Raw genomic sequence first — 22181 nt, 5'->3', positions numbered from 1 at the left:
AAAAGCAAACTCAACGGGCTCCTCGTTAGCGAACTCGTCTCCCGGCTCTACCCAAACAAGACAAACAAGCCACAAGGATACAATCAACCACGTGCAAACTCAAACAACACAATGCAAAGAAGATATGCTATGCGGGATGCGATGCGGGATGCCAAATGCAAGATATGACAGGAAATGCATGAACCTGGCCTCAACTTGGAATTACAAATGTGCCACTGGAAATATGAGATGAAATCGCTCGAAAACAATATAAAGAACGCCGGAATCGGAGTTACGGTTTGGAAATGGCAAGCGATTCAAAAATGGCACCGGTCTGCGATTTACAGCAAGTAGGCATCTAAATGCAATGAAACGAACATGCTACAGCATCCAAACATGACAACAAAATACATGGCAGGGATGCACACAAGATGCTTAACAAAAATCTAGCACTGAGCCACGGCCAATTCATCCATTATGAGGTTCAAACAAGCATGTCAACAATGCAAATGCAAAACAGATTTCAGACTTAGTGAAATGAACAATTGTCTGAAATTTCAGATCATGAAGCCCTCTTCGGAGCAGCAAAACAACATGATACATGACCTGATTAAGACAAGTAAGAACATGGCATAGAGCTACTCAACAAGCTTAACAAAAGACCCAAAGTGACCTGGGGCCAAAAGGGTTCACAAAATATACTAACGGGCACACGAACATAGCTAAAACACAATCAGTTTTCAGACTTAGTGAAAACTGAGACATGCTGAAATATAACTCACGAAGGCATGTAAACGAGCTCGATGCACTCACTACGGTGCAAGTCATGGCAAGGCAAGCATACATCCATTAATAAGACACAAAATACAAGCTGGACATGGCAAGAACAATGGCATAGCATGCACGGATCAACTACAATAACACCGGCAAAATCGCAAACAAGTTGACGATCTGCCCAGATTCACAACGAAGCAAAAGTAGAGCTCGATTGACTCAAGCTAGCTTGCTCCATAATTGCAAACAAAGACATGGATAGATATAGAATAACAAGATTAACAAAACTCCTTTGCTGATCATCCTCAAAAGAGGCACGGATCACTAGGAAACAGCAAGAACATATGGCATCACGAACTAAATAATCCCAGACTTAGTGAAAACTACCAAGTCCCTGAAAACAGATTTACCGGGTGCCTCACTTTGCATGCTTCCACAAGTCACCACACACATCACAAAAATGCATGGGTTGCACCTCTTGAAAGAAGACAAAATCCTTAACAAAACATATGAAGGACTCATAGGCATAGCATGCACACAACAATCATGGCAAAAATGACAAAAGTCTAAGATGAACTAGCAGATCTGACAATTAACTCGTGAAGGCCTCTTCTAATAGCATTTCGGGCATCAAGATGAACTCAAATGAAAATGATGCAATGGAATGAAATGATGTACTCATCGAGACGAACATTTTGATATGCTACATGTGCAAATTAGAGCTACGGATGCAAAGTTACGGGGCCTCGAACAGGAGCATATGGAGTAAACATTCTAGGGACTTAGCAAAAAACAACCTCTGGATCTGGATCTAGGGTTCGCACGGAAACCGAGGTGCGGCGCTGCACTGTTCACCGGTCGGCACGGAAGCCGAGGACGACCGGCGCCGGAGCCGGTGGACATCGCCGGCGAGGGAGAAGAAGGCCGGGGCAGCGAGGGTGGCCGCGGGGGGCGGCTCTCGCCGTGGAGGGAGGCGGCGGAGCTCCGGCCACCGGAGTCGAGTGGCGGGGCGGCGGGGCGCTCCGGCCACCGGAGTTGATGGACGGGGCGGCAGGGCACTCCGGCCGCCGGAGTTGAGGAAGGAGGCAGCGGGGCGCTCGCGGGAGGAGCCGGGCGGCGGGGCGAAGAAGACGGGCCGCGGGGGCCGGCTTCGGGCTCCCCGGCCCGCGGCGGCGGCTGCCACATGGCACGGCTTGATTGGCGGCGGCGGGCGGTGGCGGACACGTCCGGCCCAAATCGGACGTGTCCGTTGGCGGGAGGTGCGGCGGTTCTGAGATTTTTAGGGTTTCGGGGAGAGGGGAGATCCGAAAACGGAGGGGGTGTATTTATAGGCATAAGTGGAGCTAGGAGAGTCCAAATGAGGTGCGGTTTTTGGCCACGCGATCGTGATCGAACGCTCTAGGACATGGAGCAGAGTTTGGTGGGTTTTGGGCCAAATTGGAGGGGTGTTGGGCTGCAACACACACGAGGCCTTTTCGGTCCCTCGGTTAACCGTTGGAGTATCAAACGAAGTCCAAATGATACGAAACTTGACAGGCAGTCTACCGGTAGTAAACCAAGGCCGCTTGGAAAGTCTCGGTCCAATCCAGAAATGTTTAATCCCCACACATGAAAGAAAGCTAGAAATGGCCACCGGAGGAGAACGAAGCGCCGGAATGCAAAACGGACAACGGGGAAAATGCTCGAATGCATGAGACGAACATGTATGCAAATGCAATGCACATGATGACATTATATGAGATGCATGAAAACGACAGCAACACACGGAGACGAAACCCAAACCCGAGGAAATAAATGGAACTTAACGCCGGAAACGGCAAGAGTTGGAGTACAAATAGGGAAAGTTACATCCGGGGTGTTACCCTCGATGCGACTTAATCTGCAAACTTAACCCGAGCTTATTTTTTTAGGATCACGCGAGTATCTTGGAATCGTTCCGATGGCTTATGATGAGAACATTGTCTTGGTGCCTCCTGTCAGGGGTTTAGTGGAAGTGTCCCGGGGAGTTGAGCTCTGAGGTGTTGTCATCATAATTTTATCATTGCAATTCTGGAATACTTGAGATATGTTCGCCGACATCGAAAATCTCTTTTATGCAGTTCGTTGGTGAGATAACCTCGACGCCACCCAGTACTGGGGCGGGAGTTAGGGAGTATTGCCATAACTCGTATAACGGATGCTTTTCGAAGGTTGAGGTAGATGGTTTCCGAAGTTTTCTTGGTTATGTGTTGAAGGATGGATACAGCTGGATGTAGGATTTTCTAGTTTGGGTGAGATGTTATGCTTCCCCTGTATCCCCAACACCTGATTGCATAACCAGAAAGGTTCGGGAGTTTCATAGGTGGGAATTCTAGTAGCTCTAGTTCTTCTTCCACGAATATTGGTTTGAGATTGGGATTTCTTACCGATTATTCGTTCTTGATCCGTACCTTGTTGATTTATTTCTCTACCTTAATTCTATATGGCTTCTCAATTTAGGGATATGTGACCACTTTAAGAGGAATGCATTCGTTCATTTTGTTCGGATGTGAAGACTTTATGTTGCAATTTTCATTCCGTTGGTTTTAGCTTCATTTATCTGTCTTTGTGCTAACGGTGGTCAACCTCTTCAGGATGGCTCCCGCTAAGAGCACCAGTCAGAACCAGAATCAAGATCCGCCACCACCTCCACCTCCTCCGGAGGCATGGCAAGCTGTGATGGCCGCAACCAATGCAAACACACAGCTGATCATGCAAATTCTTCAAGAGCGCAATCAAGGCAGTCAAGGGAATCAAGGCAGCAATCAGAGTCACTTTGCTACACTCAACCAGTTCCTTGCTAACGGGCCAAAGACTTTCAGCAATTGTGTTGAGGCAACCGATGCTGACGATTGGCTTGTGGATCTGTGTAAGCATTTCGAGTGCAGTAACGTCAGGCCTGAGGACTTTGTCAAGTTCGCTTCCTTCCAACTCAAAGATCAAGCTGCAGAATGGTTCCAGTAGTACAAGGATTCCAGAGGTGTACGTGTTATCACTTGGGATGATTTCCGTCGAGATTTCCGAGCTCATCATATTCCGCAGAGCATGGTTGAAAGCAAGCGTGAGGAATTCCGCAATCTGAAGCAAGGCTCTTTGTCTGTCTATGACTACAACAAGTTGTTCCAGAAGCTCGTCCGCTTTGCCAAGCAGGACGTCCCTGATGAGAAGAGCATGATATACCAATTCAGGTATGATGAGGTAGTACAAATAGGGTTCTATATGTGCAAGTATGAACTGTGTAGTTCAATTTCATCAATACCAGTTTCAACGATACCACTTTGAATGACTATATTTGGTTGTTGTTAAGCCTATTGTAGCAAGCATATACCTCTTTTAACGGTTTTTGGTTGTTCGACTGTTTGTAGTTAGCATATGTCCAGTTGCAATTGCTCTCTTTGGTTGTTCATAGTATGGCTTGTTTATTTCTGTTATTCACAACGTGATGTTCTATATGTGAAAGTATGAACTGTGCAGTTCAATTTCATCAATACCAGTTTCAACAATACCACTATGAATGACTATATTTGCTTGTTGTTAAGTTTGTTGTAGCAAGCATATGCATCTTTTAACGGTTTTTGGTTGTTCAGTTGTTTGTAGTTAGCATATGTCCAATTTAAATTGCTATCTTTGGTTGTTCGTAGTATGCCTTGTTTATTTCGGTTATTCACAACGTGATGTTCTATATGTGCAAGTATGAACTTTGCCGTTAAATTTCATCAATACCACTATCAATGACTATATTTGGTTGTCGTTAAGCATGTTGTAGTTAACACGCCTTTCCATTTTTATTTAATAATAACTATATTTGCCTGCAAATGCTTAACGACAAGCATTTAACAACAAGAAAATATAGTCATTCGAACTGGTATTTTGCAGGCCTAACATTTTGAATGACTATATTTGCTTGTTGTTAAATGTTAGGCTTGTTGCAGTTAACACACCTTTCCCTTCTTGTTTTGCTTAACTAGCATGCTTAAACCTGCACACTTAAGTTGTCATTTGGAGATTATGTTGTCTACCATGGATATATTTGGTTGATGTTTAGCATGTTGTGCTTAACATGCCTTTTGATGTACTTACATAGGATATTATTGGGAACGACTGTTGTTTTCCGTCGAGGTTAGTTTCATCGCATGGCTTATATAAACTCCCTCCGCCCCCATAATATGAGATGTTAATTCATCCAATATGTGAGTATATTGGATGTGATAAGATCTTATATAATGGGATGGAGGGAGTGTTGTACTACATCATTGTGCACTTGCAGTTTAGCTTTTAATATTAACCTGATGCTTCTAGGTACATATGTCATTGGTAAAGATCCGCGCTTCGACCCTTTTTGCAAATGGGGCAATGAAATATTCATGAACCAGCATCAAGCGAGGAAACTGATAAATATTGTTAGTAAAATGGGTCAAAAGATGGCAATTAAACTATTTTTTACACTTTATACAAGACAACAGTGAACTGTAGGATGGTAAGTAAGAACTTTGTAGCCTTCTTTTTACTACCCATAATGAGTGTTAGATAACAATGTCTGAATCTTCTTCCTCTCAAACTACATGATTGGTGGACATGCAAAGGTTAAAGCATTTCTACCAGATTACAATGACTAACTAGAAGTCCTCATGAAGACAGTGAAGAATGGACGGTCAGCCATCACAAGGGGTTGGACTAGAGTCATGTGTGCATTCAACATGGATGAGGGCACAATATGGGCATTCTGCTTCACCTTGTTTAGCAACCAGAATGTTTTCACCTCTTTCTTTATTGTCTTTAATACAAGTATACAACCCTGGTTCATCATTCTTTATTTGGTGCTTATGTAATTCTTGAACATATGTACCTGTGAATCGAATAGTGCATTGGTTGTTGAACCTCATGGATATGAATAAAGTTATTGGCTACTTACAAATTCAAATTTTGTACAATTTTAAATTGCAGAGGTTGAGATACGCTCTGTAGGTCATTACAGTGCACACGGTCTATAAAGCACAATGTGTGTGATATACATCATAACCCGACATGGTTCACGAAGATAAAATGTGTGCAACCATGCACACAGTTGTTGTTTGCAAAGCGTGTGTGATGTGAGACAATATCAAAAAAATTTCAACCAAACTAAATGTTTGTTATAGTCGCCTTATTGTACAAACTAGTGTGTGCAATAGTTATCCCATCCGATAAAATAGTGTGTCGTAGGCATTGTAAATATTGCACCACAAAATAGTGTGTGCAATAGTTATCCCATCCGACACTGCTACAGCAATCGGGAGTTTCGTAAACCTATCCAACACTCGTCCAATGATTAACTTATCTTCTTAATTATATATCGCATACGGTTCAGAAGAAGTGAATGTGTGTGATAGTCTCCTTATCATACACACTTTACAATCATGAACTGTTTGTGATGGGGCGCGCATCATAAACGTTGCACCACAGAATAGTATGTGCGATGGTAATGCCAGCACACACGACTAGCCAGGATGGAGCATTTGGGATATTTGATATATCACAAATAGTTGTATGATGAATTGCGTTTGGAATAGATGCGTACATCGCATACGCTTAGTTCTGCAAAACATATGCATTTCTACTTCCTATCCCCGACGGTTTCTGAGTCGTGTGGGAAGGACCCCCCCCACCTATCGCACACACAGGCAAGGCGACAATTTAAAACTCGATCACGGAAAGGGGGTAAAAATATTTTGCATAGCAGGTCATTGCACTAGTGATTGCCTTAAGCTTGTGACCCCGTAGGTTTCGTAACTCACAGACATGAATGAAACCATTCGTTCAATGACTGACAGCGGAACTGTGGATGTCCATATCGATCCCTATGAGCACATGAATGATATTCGAGTGAACCTTTGGTTATCATGTCATGTTCCATTTGCTTCGTGATATTTCACAAAACCCAGGATGCATCAGTATCCTCCAGAGTCATCACTATGCTCACTATACAGAAATCCTCGTTGCCGGTTTTGTTCTTCTTTCTCGTTATTGTGTTCCCGCATCCGGGTGACATGGTCACCTGTGTATGGCCAGAAGATGATTGATGTCGTCCCAACGAGAGGGCCCTAAGAATATCTCTCCATTGTCGGAGGAGCAAATCCCACTCTCGAGTTATCTGGCCACTTGTCAAACTTTCCGATGAACCCGTAAGTTGTCGTTATGATCACCGTGTTACACGAGACATTTGAGAATCCCCAAAGCCCACCGTGCAGCAAGAAGTGACCATGATACTCTCATGGTCTAAGGAGCAAAAACACACGTTAACACTCGGTGTTATTACAATTGATTACAGACAATATTAACTGAATTCATAACAGACAAGATTGGTCGATTCAATATGATCGTTCTTCTAACGTCATAATCTCAATGTTGTTTTAGGACTATCGTTACACTTAGCGATAACCTAAGATCTAAAAAACGTGATCCAACAACACTTGAGCTAGTCCTAGAGGCAAGACTAGGAACCCTTTATTTAACCGTTTATCATTCCACATGTGCATATGATTTTTCCAGTGAATCACATATTCCAGGATCATAACAGTTATAGCATAGAATATAGACTCAATAACTATGAATACGGGAATATAATAATACAAATATTATTTCCTCTAGGGCATATTTCCAACACAAATCCAAGAGTAATAAGCCTCTCAACTTTCACTCCCACGTATCACCGTAGAGAACTGAAATTGATGCTGCTAATGTAATGGCAAGAACACACGAAGTGATCAAGCCCCTCACCCTCAAATCCCACCAAAGCAACGAAAGCTATGTAGGAATATGAGAGGAAGAACAAGGAGAACACAAAAGTACTCCAAGATCTAGATCCACAAGGTTCCCCTCACTAAGAGGATAGATGGATTCGTGGAGAATGTAGATCTAGATCTCCTCTCTCTTTTTGCTCAAAAAGATGCAAGATTCATGGGAGGAATGGGGAGAAGGCAAAGCTTTTGGAGGCCAACAATGGAAGAGAAAATCGTGCTGCAATAACTTTGTTGCTTTGTGGAAGAAGACCCCTTTTTATAGGACCCCATGAAGCTAAGCGTTATGTTCTAGAAATGCTTAACCGATACTACCGCATAAGGGAGCGACACTACCTCCACATATTGGTGGGTAACAATAAATCCTCACGGTAGTATGCGCGGCACAACGGTGGAAGTATCACACAAACGGTACTACCTTTAAGTATAAGCGGTGCTACTTCTTAAGGTGTAAGCAATACTACCGCTAATTATCGATGGGAAATAGAGATCCCCATGGTAGTACGCGTGGCACAACTGCTGAAGTGCCGCACAAGTGGTACTACCTCCTAAGAATAAGCGGTACTACCTATAGTTATGCACAAGCGGTACTACCTCCAATTAGATAGCAGCAGAGCCAGAATAGTTATAACTTCTGCAAACGAACTCCGATTTTGACGAACTCAAGCTTGGTAGAAAGCTAACAACAAGAGCTATGAAAACAAGATTGGAAATCTTTAAAACAAGAAAGAGTATGCCAAAAAGCGGTACTACCTCCATAAGAGAAGAACCGGCAAAAACTCCAACATTGAAAACATACTAGAAGATGCATATGAAATCCGTTTTCAATGAACTTGAGCTTGTCATGATGATAACCATAAGCTCTGAAACTTAGATAGAGAAAAACCAAAAAAGAACCAAGAAATATGATGATGCCAAGTATGCAATGGTTTGAGTTCTGTACAAATGATATGATCAAGCTACTCACTCAAGAGCCCCCCTTGATAGTACGACAATTAATGCTATAACCCGGTCTCCCCACTAACAACATGAGACCGGTAAAATAGAAAATCTATCAAGGTCAAACCTTTGCCTTATGCATAATCCACTTGAGCTAGATGATGATGATCTTGACCACCTCAAGTTGGAACACATTTTTTGTTAGCGCAGGCTTGGTGAAGACTCACAATTTGCTCCCCATACTCCACTATGGGAGAGCCACTCTTAGGCACATATTCACAAGACCATTATCACCAAATGGTCGGCAAAGTTCAAGCATGTGATCTCTTCGTGATGCTCCTCTTTTGAACTTGCACACCGCAACCTTGATGAAAATCACCACTTGATGCCATCCTATCTTGGGATATACGAAATCTTCCTTTTGATGCAAGCCCATGGAAAGATACCTAACACTGCATAGAAACACCAAACACATAGATCATGGGTTAGTTCACAAACCATAATGGACAACGCGTGAGATCACACTATCCCATTTGGTACATATTCTATGCTTTGTCTGTTGATAAACTTGAATACACTCTTAGCACTTTGTCTTGATCAATCTTGTATATTTACTAATCTCTTCATTGAGATGATGACTTGAAGGTAACCATGAATGTTCACACAAACTTCTTCCTCAATACATGCTTGCAATAGGCTCAAACTCTCACAAGACCAATCTTTGGATAACTCCTTGAATAGCACCTTGGTCGACACATAATCTCCGTCTTATAACCTTGAAACCGACATATGGTATTCAAGCAATTCCTATGGACAAACCTTAAAGTATAACTCAAAGCAACCATTAGTCCATAGTGATTGTCATCAATTACCAAAACCAAACATGGGGGCACCATGCTCTTTCACTTGTCAACCTATGAGAAGTAGTATCTCGTAGTGATCGTTGCCGTGGACCATTGGTGACCATACTCGCGGTATGAAGAGTTCGTCATTCACAATGATCAAAAGAGCCTAATCCACCTGGAAGAGCAAACTCTATGAACACTGTGGCAGTATAAGGTGTTCACGAAATTTCCGGATCTGCAATATTCGATCAAATATAAGAAAGGGCTGAAAATACCGCAGCGGATGTACTGTAGTGCGCTAAACCAGAGGAAGTGCTTGCTGCGATCACCTACTGCTAGCCTGCATGGCTGGACGATATCCTGACCAGCTACAACTCAAATCCCTGGGCACAAAAATTGCTTGAACAACTGGGCATCCGACTTGACCCAAAAGGGTGCTTCACTATCACCCAGGGCCTGCTTCGGTTTCGCTGTCGCATTTGCTTGGGGGTCAACATTGTTGTAACAACGCATCATTGTAGCGTTCCATGATAGCCCAATGGGGGGCATTCTGGGATCCCAGCGCCTTATTTTCATGTCCATCGTCTGTTCACTTGGCCAAAGATGAAGATCCATATCCACAACTACATATGATGCTGTCAAACATGTCAGCATGTGCAGTCGGATCGAGCTGCCAAACCAGAGCTGCTTCAACCACTGTCAATACCATCCGTGTCGTGGGAGATAATCATGATGGACTTGGTCCATGGCATGCCCCAATCAGGCAAGTTTAACTGCCTCCTAGTTATCATTGACAAACAAACCAAGTTTGCACACTTCTTGCTCGTGGCACACCCATATACCGTGTCTAAGGTGGCTCCTCTACATGAACCAACTACATAGACTGATAGACAACATGGCTTCCCCACGCGACATCGTCTCCGACCGTGACCCAGTCTTCACTAACCACCTCCGGCGGGAGCTCTTCAAGTACGCCGGCTTAGAGTTGTGCTTGAAAATAACCAACCACCACGAGATGGATAGGCAGACCAAGCGGGTTAATGAGCGCCTTGAGACGTATCTATGCTGCTTTACCACACGATGATTCAGGACATCCTTCATCAACACCTGAACTGCGCGCGATAATACATTGAGACCCAAGCTGACAAGAAATGATCGTGGCGACAATTCGAAGTGGGCAACAAGTTCTTCCTCAAGCTCTGGACATACATCCATTCGTCGGTGGCCCCGCGTGCGAACCACAAATTAACCTTCAAGTTCTTCAGGCCCTTCCCGATCATCGCCAAGATACACATAGTCGCGTACAAGCTGCAACTATCGCCAGAAGCCACGATTCATCATGTCTTTCACGTGTCTTTGCTTCGGTGCGCTCTCCTTCTAGGTACCAATGAATCCCCAACTTTGCATGTTGACACGGATATGGCAACACCCGTGGAAATCCTGCAAACATGTTGGCGCCAGGCGGTGGGCTCAATGATCGAGTAGGTCAAGGTGCGATGGTCGCTGAGCGATGTGCTTGGCATCACCTACGGAGAGCCAGGCCGCGCTCTTGGCCTGATTCCCTCAAGCTGAGGCTTGGGGCAAGCCTCGTCACAAGAAGGGGAATGTCAGCATTCCTGACATGTTGGCCTTGCTCGTTAGTGACTTTGGGCCAAGAGAGGGATGCCCACGACGCGAGGCCAAGTTCAATCCCAAGGTGACTGGGAACTGGCCCCAATGAATCCCATCAAGACGCACACCATGTTAACCCCTTCCTCCCGATGAAGAAGGCATCCAGTGGATTAACAGATGGAAGTGGCTATGAACCCTGTTCCCCTTTCTCCTCTCCGTTCGTCCAATTCTTGCATACCTGAGTTGTAATCAAGACCTAAACACTCATGATCGTGAGAGAGATTAGATCGAACCCTACTACTTCCCTATCATTCTGGTCTCTACATGAGAAGTTTTTTTATAAATGAGGATAGCCCGGCCACTGCATCATTATGATGCACACAACCATTATTTGTAGTAAAAAGGACATATAAACAAGGCACAACCACAAAAATGGTAATATATGCCTACACTCATCGAAAATGCCAAATGGAGGCGAACTCCATGGAGGTCGAATTGGAAGACTTCAAAATTTAAACTTTCCTATTTTAGTTTTTTTGAACAAAAATACACATATACCTAGAGACATAATCTACATATGTGTAAATTTCCAAGTCGAAATACGTTAGAATGAGAGCTACGCAAAAAACAAATATGTGGCTTTTTAGCATATGTATTGTTCATCCTTGAAGTTCATGATTTTATTGTTTAACTGGCAATTCAAGGTATTTCAACCTAAAATCTTACATGCGTACACATTAGCATGTGTATTGTTCTACCATGGGAAAATAAGCCTCAATCAATCAATGGATCATTCATCAGTGTAATCCCCAAAGGGACAACCCTCAAACTCCATATGTTTTCAACCCATATATTTTCTCAGTAGCACAATTAAGATTATAACCAAGCTTCTGGCAAATAGACTTCAGAAAGTTATTCTCTAGCTAGTCCATACCAGTCAATATGGTTTCTTGATAGCCGGAATCCATTCAAGATTTTCTGGATTGGAGATATGAGTATATTCATCAATGTCACCAATCTAAGAAGGAAATAGTGATTTTAAAGCTAGACTTTGATAAAGCTTTTGACGTGATTGAACATGAGGTGATCATTCAAATTTTGGAAACCAAAGGCTTTGGCCCTAGAGGGATTTCCTGGATAAGGATGCTTTTCAGCTCTAGGTTTTCCTCGGTCCTGCTTAATAGAGTTCTTGAAAACAGTTCAAATTCAAGAGAGGTGTCAGACAAGGAGATCATTTTTCACCCCTCGTTTTTTGTCCTGGCTGCTAACCTACTCCAATCTATACACAATGCAGATTTGCAAGATCATATCATTCAAACCCCTATTAGCTCTCCAACGGCTCTAGACTTTCCTGTTAAATATGCAGATGATACTATTTTAGTGCTCCATGCTAAAGAGATCGAAATTCAACAAGTCGATAATCTTTTAGCACACTTTGCTTCTCAAAGTGGGTTTCATATAAACTACAACAAGTCTATCTTGGTACCTCTTAATGTTTGAGAGGAAAATCTGAACAAATTGCTCCATCTCCTAGGGTTACAAATTGGGCCATTTCCCTTCACTTATCTAGGTCTGCCACTGAGTGATCACAGACGCAGAAATGGTGATTTCGCTCTAGTTTGTCAGACAATTGAAAGAAGACGGGCTAGTGTTCCCACTTTAATGGATTACGATGGAAGGTTGCAGCTAATCAAATATGTTCTCTCTACTCTTCCAATCTTCTTCATGTGTGCCCTTGGCTTACCAGGAGGTATTATTGAGCAGATTAAAAATACACCAGACATTTCCTTTGGAGAAAGTATGGCATGAGAACTCTGCTCATGCCTTAATTGCTTTGGACAAGGTTTGCAAGCCCAAGATTCAAGGTGGTCTTCGCATTTTGGATATTGCTCTTCACAACAAAGCTTTGCTTATGAAGAGCCTTCACAATTTTTTCAACGGGGAAGACCTTCCATGGGTCAATTTGATTTGGAATAAATATTATGCTTTTGAACTACAAGGGGATAGAATGGTAGGATCAAGGTAGTGGAAATCCCATCTTAAGTTATTGCCATATTACACATAGTTAGCAACGTGCAATGCTGGTAATGGAAGAACAGTCAAACCGTAGTGTGATACTTGGATGGAAAGGCCTTTGATCCATCTTTTCCCTGAGCTACATTCATTTGCAAACAATGACAAGGTTTCACTGAACATGATGATCAACTCTCATGATATCTTTGACCACTTTCACACGCCTCTTTTAGTTGAAGAATTTGCTCAATTAAATGATCTCCAGAATCTTTTGCAACATCAATCCAACAAACGAGCACTTGACACATGGGTGTGTCCGAGCACCAGCACAAAGTATCCTCAATTAGTGTACAATAGCTTAAAGACAGGGTCAGATACATAGATCGTTTTAAACGGCTTTGGAAAAGTTCTTGAAGGGGAGGGCCAGGCACAATTTTTTTCTGGTTTCTTCTGCATGATAGGGTGAACATAAGAAATCTGCTTAAAAGGAAAGCTATACACCTGAAAAGCTATGAGTTTGTTTTAATGCATGGAAGAAACCTTATTACATTTGTTTTGGGACTGCTCATTTGCACAAAGATTGCTAGGAAATACTTTTTTCCTAACAGATAGAGAGGCATCTCTCCTTTTGATGAAATTTTGCTTGGATGTCAGAAACTGCCGAAGCCTATAGGGCTAGACATCATCATTCTCGGATGCTAGAATATTTGGACACAGAGAAATGGCAAGGTTTTTAGAAGAAAAGTCTTGAGTCATAACACCTCGGAGTACAAGCTAAAACAAGATTTAAAATTACTGGAGCTTAGGACAAAATTCAAGAATATTAGCCGATGTTAACAATTTCACTTATAACCTCCCACAAAAATCGTTTGTAAATTTCGTCAAAATTTACAATGTTTGACGTAAGAAGAACCTATTGTACGGAGTAAATAAAAAACCAGACAGTACTGCTTTTTTGACCGGAGGGTGGACCAAAGTTATCTTGCGAAGAAATGGTGATGGATGGACATTAAAACTGAAGAGACGTTGACACGAAGGATGTGTGTGGCAGTGGACTTGTAGTTCAGTCCAGTACAGAACACCTGCTTTCAGTTTATTCAATACACTACTACTGCTGGGACGGAAGCATGCGGTGGTACTATATGTTTGACAAATGACAACAAAGCCATATCCTGTTGCTGACCGGCCGGCCGGACCGGAGGAAAACACCACGAGCGGCTGACACACGCCACTGTACGTAGCAAACAAAACGCAAAGCATATACTCCCTCCATTCCACTATGTAGTGTTTTCTCTATCCACGAGCTTTAACTTTGACCGTAAATTTAACTACCAAGATCGATTTGTGGCGGGAGTAAAAATTATATCAGTGAATTCGTATTCAAAAGAAGCTTTTTAATTATATAATTTTTTCTCTCGCCACAGTTGGTCTCGCTAGTTAAATTTATGGTCAAAGTTAGATTTCAAAAAGCGTGGGCGTACTATATTTTGGAATGGAGGGAGTACTATCGTTGAAAGAATCCAAAGAATCTGGATATACAGTAGTATGTTGAGACTATACTATTACTATTTGAAGTAAATCCTACATGCACTTTAGATGATGAAATCAAGATACTACACATATTGTATTAAACGAGCCACAACTAATATGGAACAAAGAGATACTTCCTCGTTCCATCTATATAGGCCTAATGCATTTTTTGAGGCTAACTTTGACCAAATATTAGAGCAATAATATATGACATGCAACTTACACAAAGCACACCGTTAAATTCGTGTGTGAAAGAAGCTTTCAATGATATAAGTTTTATATTGTGCATGTCATATACTATTAATCTTATCAATAGTCAAAGACGGTCTTAAAAAATGCATTAAGCCCTATATAGATGGAAAGAGGGAGTAACATTCTTGCAAAGTTTAGCGAAATTTCAGCGTCATGAACAAGCTTCAAAATATCGAATATCGGGTTCACATCAGTTTGGCTTTGATATATCGGATGTCCGATATCAGGTGATATATCGAAAGACATGTAGATATATAAGAGAAAACATGAATCTTTTCATTATTTTGTTCAAAAGATTTATTTTTAGTAAAACAAATGTATGATGTCAATGCTTTAACATGACATTATAGATTTCTAGTTTATTAATTTGTTGAGTAAGAAACTACTATTAAGGAAAGATTCACAAAATCCTTACTCTATGATTAGAAATAATATGATATATATGCATTTGTACGAAACATTGTGCATAAGTTTGATAATATATAATAAAGTTGTAATGCATAATCTTATTTTTACTGCGTTCTAATAAATATTATTGTCTTGTACATATCGTTCTATATATTGGGATAGATATCGGTCATATCGAATGATATATCTAAAAATGATTTTATAAAATTGATATGTTATGTTCATATGGGTAGAGTCCCAAGAGTGATATGTCAACCTATCGCTAGTATCCGCTTAGATTTAAAAGCTTGGTTACGAACACTTCACAAGGCGGAACCCTGCAAGGCTGCAACTGCGTGTCGAAACCATAGACGGAGACGTGAAGCAAAGACCGAAGAGAGAGCGGGTCGAGCTGCCAGCTGATGGCCACCTCGAGTCAATCTAGGGAGAAGCGAACGCTGACCGCGGTCAGCTCCTTTTGGGTGCCGACTTTACTACGGGGCGAGGGAGAGAGAGAGGGGTGGTCTTGCTAGGACAGGAGTACTGGTGGTAGTAACATGCACTCAGAAGTAAGTAAATGATGACATCAATCAAGAATGAGCTTTCCGTCCAACTGCATTGCATGGGGAAGGAGCAGAGACCACAGACCAACAACAGGCAGCAGGATGACGACACGGAGAGGAGAGGAGAGAGAAAGGAGCGATGAACAACGCTCCTACACAGCCGACACATTGTGGACGATTTGGAGACGATGCAGCGCATCAAGCCATCCATGCAATTAGCAAAAGTGAGCATCACCGTCCACTCCTCCCGTCGTCCACAGTTCGGCCGGCGACTGTCGTCCGTACAGCAATTTCGAGCGATGAAAGCGAGGGAAGGAAATTAGCTAGCGATGAATGAATGCGTGATGGGTCACCTCATCGATCAACAGTGCCCCTCTTACCCTGCCTTCCTCCCCGTAGCTTTGCTGGAGCTGCATGCAGAGCGCCCCATATCTCTTCTGTCCTCGGCATGGATCTAGCAGAGGGCTCAGCGCTGTGTAGGTGTAGGGCAACGCCCAGATTGTAGCTGGGCAGAGCTACCATGAAGGTGCAGGCCATCATAAGGTCATCATTCTCAAATTATTGGAGCGTATGTGCGCGTTGCATGGGCTGCACCAGGGACGAGACGGGGCAAGAAAAACAGTCGCAAGTTGTGTAATAAATCCTCACCCCACCCCATGTGTTTTAGTCCTTAGGTTTTTTTTCGAGGATACGTTAATGACGTACCTGATTTTTATAGAAAGGAGCAAAACATATTTACAAGAATGTTTCCTATGATGCAAGCATCACGGAAACGCACACAACACCAGTAAACAAATTAAGCTACTCTCTCGCAAAAAATTGTAATCTACCCACACCCGCCCTGTACCAATCACTCAGCTCATCCCTGATTTGGGCAACAAGATCCAGTGTACCCCTCTGCTCGTGTACTCTTCCAAACACACGCGTGTTACGCTGCTTCCACGGAGACCAGGCGATGGCGATGACTGCCGTATCAAAAGCCCTTCTCGTCTTGCTCTGCACTCTAGCCCTTGCATCCAACCACCATGCCGTGAAAGTGCTGTCATGTGATGGTATGAGGATAGGTATATGTACCAGCACGAAGAAACGGTACCACACCTCGCGAGCGCAAGTGCACTGTACCAATATATGGTCCACAGTGTCCTCCTCTTGCAAGTATGTAAAACATGGTGAAGTGGTACCAGTGTCCTGTAGACCATGCCTGGTCCGCCTGTCAGAGGTCCACACACGGTACTGCACGGCCAGCCACGCAAAAAAATTGCACTTAAGTAAGGCCCAACTCCTCCATATGCATTGGAATGTTGGTGTTCTCGTCAGACCCAAACACAATCCGAGGTAAGTAGAGCGGGCCGAGTAGACCCCAGAAACATCAGCTGGCCACCTGAATTGGTCCGGCAATTGCGTATCCCTTGCCATCCTCGAAATTGCAAGTCTAAGAGCATCTCCAGCTGTTGGCCCCCCAGGGGGCGCCTAAAATCGCCGCCTGGGGATGAGCCGGCGCAAAAAATGGGACTGGGGGCGAGTTGGTCCCCAGCCGCCGGCCCTAGGGCCGCCCCCAGGCACGATTAAAAAAAAGTATAGCAAATTTCGGCAAAGTTCGGCGAAGTTCGGCTAAACACGACTAAATTTCGGCAAACTTGGGCATATATTAGACATGTTCACGGATTTTCATTACATAGCAAAATAGATAACTAATCTCAAAAAGAAATTGGCTGAACGCCGAGTAGTCGCCGTCGTCGCCGCCATCGTCGTCGCCGTCGTCGGGTTTCTCCTCCTTGACGCGGCCGTCCCTGGTGGACCCCTGACCGGCGTCGCCAACGCGGGCTGGTTGCGGCGGCGCGTCGTCGTCGTTGCTGTCCTCGATGACGATGACGCCTCCTTCGTCGCGGCCTCGGCGGCGCTGCGCGAAGCGCTGCAGGGCGGCGCACTGGCGCTCCTACACCATCTTCAGGGAGTCCGCACGTGCCCATTCCAGGGCCGTGTCGTCGTCGAGCTCGACGTCGCCGCCGTGCTCCGTCTTCACCGCGGGGAGGAGGCCCGGCTCCGTCTTCACCGGCGCGAGCCCCGGCTCCGTCTTGGGCTTGACGAAGCGCGGAGGAGGAGCCGACGAGGAGGCGTGCTGGCCGCCCTCGTTGATGACGATGCCGGCGCTGCGAGTGCGTCGTCCGAGCGGCGTCTCCGCTGCGGGCTCGGCCTTGACGCCGAGCAACGCCGGAGAGCCGGAGGAGTGCGAAGAAGAGCGTGATGAGGAGGAAGAAGAGGAGGCGCCGAACCTCCTAGGCAACCATTGCCCGTCGTGTCGGCGGTGAGCCGTGGCGGCCGCCCTCGCCGGGGGGTGCGCCAACGGCGGGTTGTTGCCGCCCTCGAGGTGCGTCAGCACGCCCTCGAGTGTGCGGTCGGGGACGCCCCACCACATGCGGCGCCCCTCGCTGTTCTTCATGCCGTCGACGACCGTCGCGCCGTTGGTGGACGCCAGCCGCTGCTGCTGACGGCGCTCGAAGTACGCCGCCCAAGCCGCATGGTTGTCGGCGGCATACTGGGGGAGGGAGAGTTGGGCGGCGGTGAGGGAGGCGCGCATGACGTCGACCTCCTCAGCGAAGTACCCGGGTTTGGCCACGGCGTCGGGCAATGGGGGAATGGGCACTCCCCCGTTGCTGAGCTTCCAGCCCGTCGGCCCGGCGCGCATGTCCGGCGGCACCGGGATGTTCGCCTGGAACAGGAGCCAAGACTCCTGTTCGCGGAGCAATCGGCGGCCGAAGCCGTTGGCCGTGGCCTCATCACCGGGGAACCGCTCGGCCATCGGGAGAGGGAGGGCTCGGCGGTGGCGCTCGGGAGAGGCAGGGCTCGGCGGCGGCGCTCGGGAGAGATAGAGGGCGGGCTAGGGCGGGTGTGGCTCGTGTAGCCAGAGGCGAGGGAGGCCACTAGCTTATATAGCGGTGCCGCCCCGTGTGTACGCGTGTGAGGGAGGGGAGGCGTCGGCGCGCCGCCCCGTGTGTACGCGTGTGAGGGAGGGGAGGCATCGGCGCGCCGCCCCGTGAATGCGCCGTCGATGAGGAATCACTGGTAAGGCTGACCGGCGGCAGCCTTGCCATTGATTCCCCGCGGGAAACCGAGGCGTTCGAGGAAGATGACGCGCGGTGTCGCTGACGCGGCAGGCCCGCGGCCCTTTCGCGCCAAAACCGCTCGCCCCGGCGCCCCCGAGCGCCCCCCAGCGCGCCGGGTTCGGCCTGGGTCCGCCAGCGCTAAATTCAGCCCAGGCCGGCGAAAATCGGGCTCCTGGGGGCGCGACTGGGCCGATTTTTCAGTGCAGGCGCGAAAAAAATGCCTGGGGAGGCCTTTCTGGGGGCGCGGCTGGAGATGCTCTAAGGTGCATGAGCTGCATCAGCGCCAAGAAAGGGGTGGGTGTAGTGATGTCGTGCTCCCATCTGTTTTCTGTGAGCGCCTGTTCGACTGTGCGACTGTTGATCGTGCGGACATTTACCAAAGATAGAATAGCCGGTGCTATATCTCGCACCGCCGATCCATTAATCCATCGGTCCCTCCAGAAGAGAACCCTGCTGCCGATGCCTATTGTGATCGCAACCAAACTGTTGAACACATCTTTAGCCTCATTGTCAACCAAGAACGGGATTCCTTGCCATGGTCGTTCAGGGTCTGTACGTCGCAGCCACTCCCACCGTACTCTGAGCGCCAAAGCTTGTAACCTGACGTTTTTAATGCCCAAACCTCCATAGCAAGTTGGGCGGCATATTGTGTTCCACGCCACCAAGCACTGCCCTCCGTTAGACTTCTCCTTTCCAGCCCAAAAGAAGGATTGCATCCAACCATTTATCTCTTCAAACACCCAAGCCGAGGCCTCGAGGATCATAAGCTGATGTATGGGTCTGGCGGAGACCACTGATTTAATGAGCACAAGCCATCCGGGCCTATGAATGAGGCCTTTCTGCGGCCGGGATGAACTTTTTCACTTGGTCAAGTAGGGGCTGTCAGTCATTTTTTGTAAGCTGGTTGATAGATAGAGGGATGCCCAAGTATTTGCATGGAAATTTGCCTATAGCACATTGAAGGATGGTAGCAATCCTGTTCTGGTCCTCCTCCGATCCTCGTATGAGCACAGCCATCGACTTCCTGTAGTTAACCCAGAGCCCAGAGGCTACGACAAAACTGTGTAGGGCTGCTCGCACAAACTGTAGATCCTGGTCGGAGGGTTTGATAAACAGAGCGACATCGTCCGCATAAATGGATAAATGTTGTGTTGCCGAGACCCCTCTGATCGAGCTAATCACCCCCGCGTCCTCGGCCTTTCTGAAAATGGCCGAGAGCGCCTCCATAGCAATCACGAACAGGAGCGGAGAAATTGGATCTCCCTGACGCAAACCACATGCGTGCATGAAACTGAAACCCGGAACTCCATTCACAAGCACTTTGGTGCTAGCAGTCTGCAATAGAATGGCAATCCAGCGCATCCAAGTCTCGTCGAACCCTTTCTGCCATAGCACCTGGAACAAAAGGGCCAGGACAGAGTGTCAAAAGCCCTAGTTATGTCCAACTTCAGAAACACTCCCAGGGTTTTCATAGCGTGCATTTTCTTTGCCACTTGTCGGACTAACAGAAAGTTATCATGAAGGCATCTTCCCCGTATAAACACTGACTAGTTGCAAGTGACAATATCTGTCATGCGTCTTCTGGCGCGACAAGCCAACGCTTTGGCAAATAACTTGGCAAAGCTGTGTGTCAAGCTTATAGGCAGAAAGTCTCCAACTTCCTCTGCGTCTGCACGTTTGGGGATTAGGGTTATGAGTGCTTTATTAAGCTTGCCAAATCCAAGTCTATCCCCCACATATAGCTTCATGAAGGCTGCCATGATGTCGTGCTTGATGATTGGCCAAGCCTTTTGATAAAAAATCCGCATGAACCCGTCCGGCCCCGGAGCTCTGTCCGCCGGCAACTCCTTAATTACATTTCAAATTTCCTCCTCAGTGAAGATACCCTCCAGCTCGTGAAGATCCAGGGTCTCCATACCCAAGTAATCCAGGTCGAGCGTGTGATCCCTTGCCGTATGGTGCCCTAGCAGATGAGCATATGTTTCAGAGAATATCTGCTCCTTTCTAGCTTGATCCGTAATTATGGTGTCGCCCTGCTTAATGTGGGCGATATAATTCTTTGCCCTTCTCCCATTCGCAACCGCCTAGAAAAGTTGCGTGTTAGCATCCCCTTCACGGATCCAGTGCAACCTGGATCGTTGGCGAGAAATCGTTCGCTCAAGAGAGGCAAGCCCAAGTAACGTGACCTTCAAAGTGCGCCGCAGCCAAAGTTCCTCCTCGCTGAGATGTCACCTCTCCTGGGCTTGTTCAACTCTAAGGATAATCCAGTTAGCCACGGCCATCATGAGCTTAATGTTCCCGGTCTTTTTCTGTCCCCACGCCTGCAACGCTATGGATGTGTTACGAAGCAAAGCGTCCAGGTGCTTGAAAGGGTCTACAATAGCCTCATCACACACCCATGCTTGACGGACAACATCTTCAAGCCCTCCATCTTGGTCCAATATAGCTTGAAGCGGAATCTAGGTTTTGGGCTGCAGATCACATTGGTGCATAAAAGCAGCGGGGCATGGTCCGACACGCCGGTAGCTAGCACTTGGAGCAAGCAATCCGCGTTTGCCAATTCCCAGTCAACAGAAACAAGCACCCTGTCGATCTTAGTAAGCGTCGGACAATCATGGTCGTTCGTCCAAGTGAAACGCCTCCCAGGCATATATAACTCCTTGAGCTCCATCTCATCCACAAAGGCCCTGAACTTGTTCATGATACAGCGATTAATGTTGGCATTATTCTTCTCCGAGGCACGAAGGATCATATTGAAATCTCCTAAGAGCATCCATTGGCCATGGCAGACCGCTCTTCTCGCCTTTAGCTCCTCCAAGAATGCAATCTTATCATCATCCCCTTGGGGGCCATACACCATGGTGATCCACCACTTTTGCTCGTCCTTATTGTGAACAAGCCCGGTTAGACAATGTGTGTCATAGGTCACATTGTCCACCGTAAACCTAGTGGAATCCCAAGCGAGTAGGATGCCACCACGTGTCTCAGTCGCCGAGAGGTAGGAAAACCCATCAAATGATGGTCCAATACATTGCATAGCGAGATACGAGTCAAATACATCCATTTTGGTCTCCTGAAGACAAACTGTGTTACATTTCACCGATGCGATGAACTCACAGACCGCCTTCCTCTTTGCTGGATTGTTAAGACCTCGCACGTTCCAGCATAAAATAGATGGGTTTAAATCCATGGGCAAGATGTAAAGACTCCAACACCGATCGCACACGTCCCTAGTGCGCGGAGATCACTATCCCACTATGACTCGCAAGGTCTTCACAGCGTGGCAGAGACTTGCCGAAGATGGCAGCAATCACGTGTACATGTTGCTCCCGTAGCGGCGAATCGAACATGTCCTTCAACTTGGCCACCACCGACTCGTTTGGCACCAGG

The 22181-nt window shown here is 46.0% G+C and overlaps 1 protein-coding gene across 1 annotated transcript; it reads right to left on the bottom strand.

Moving 5' to 3' along the window:
• Positions 1-21165: 21165 nt before the first annotated feature.
• LOC147959801 (uncharacterized) lies at positions 21166-21651 on the bottom strand. The gene has a single exon (XM_087532907.1). It carries the CDS (start codon positions 21649-21651, stop codon positions 21166-21168), a length of 486 nt encoding a protein of 161 aa, XP_087389033.1.
• Positions 21652-22181: the final 530 nt, after the last annotated feature.

This window comes from Triticum urartu, chromosome 7A (assembly GCF_056163025.1).
Source record: "Triticum urartu cultivar PI428250 chromosome 7A, HENAU_Tu73, whole genome shotgun sequence".
In the NCBI taxonomy this organism is placed as follows: domain Eukaryota; kingdom Viridiplantae; phylum Streptophyta; class Magnoliopsida; order Poales; family Poaceae; genus Triticum; species Triticum urartu.
This window is presented reverse-complemented; position numbering and strand designations above follow the sequence as displayed.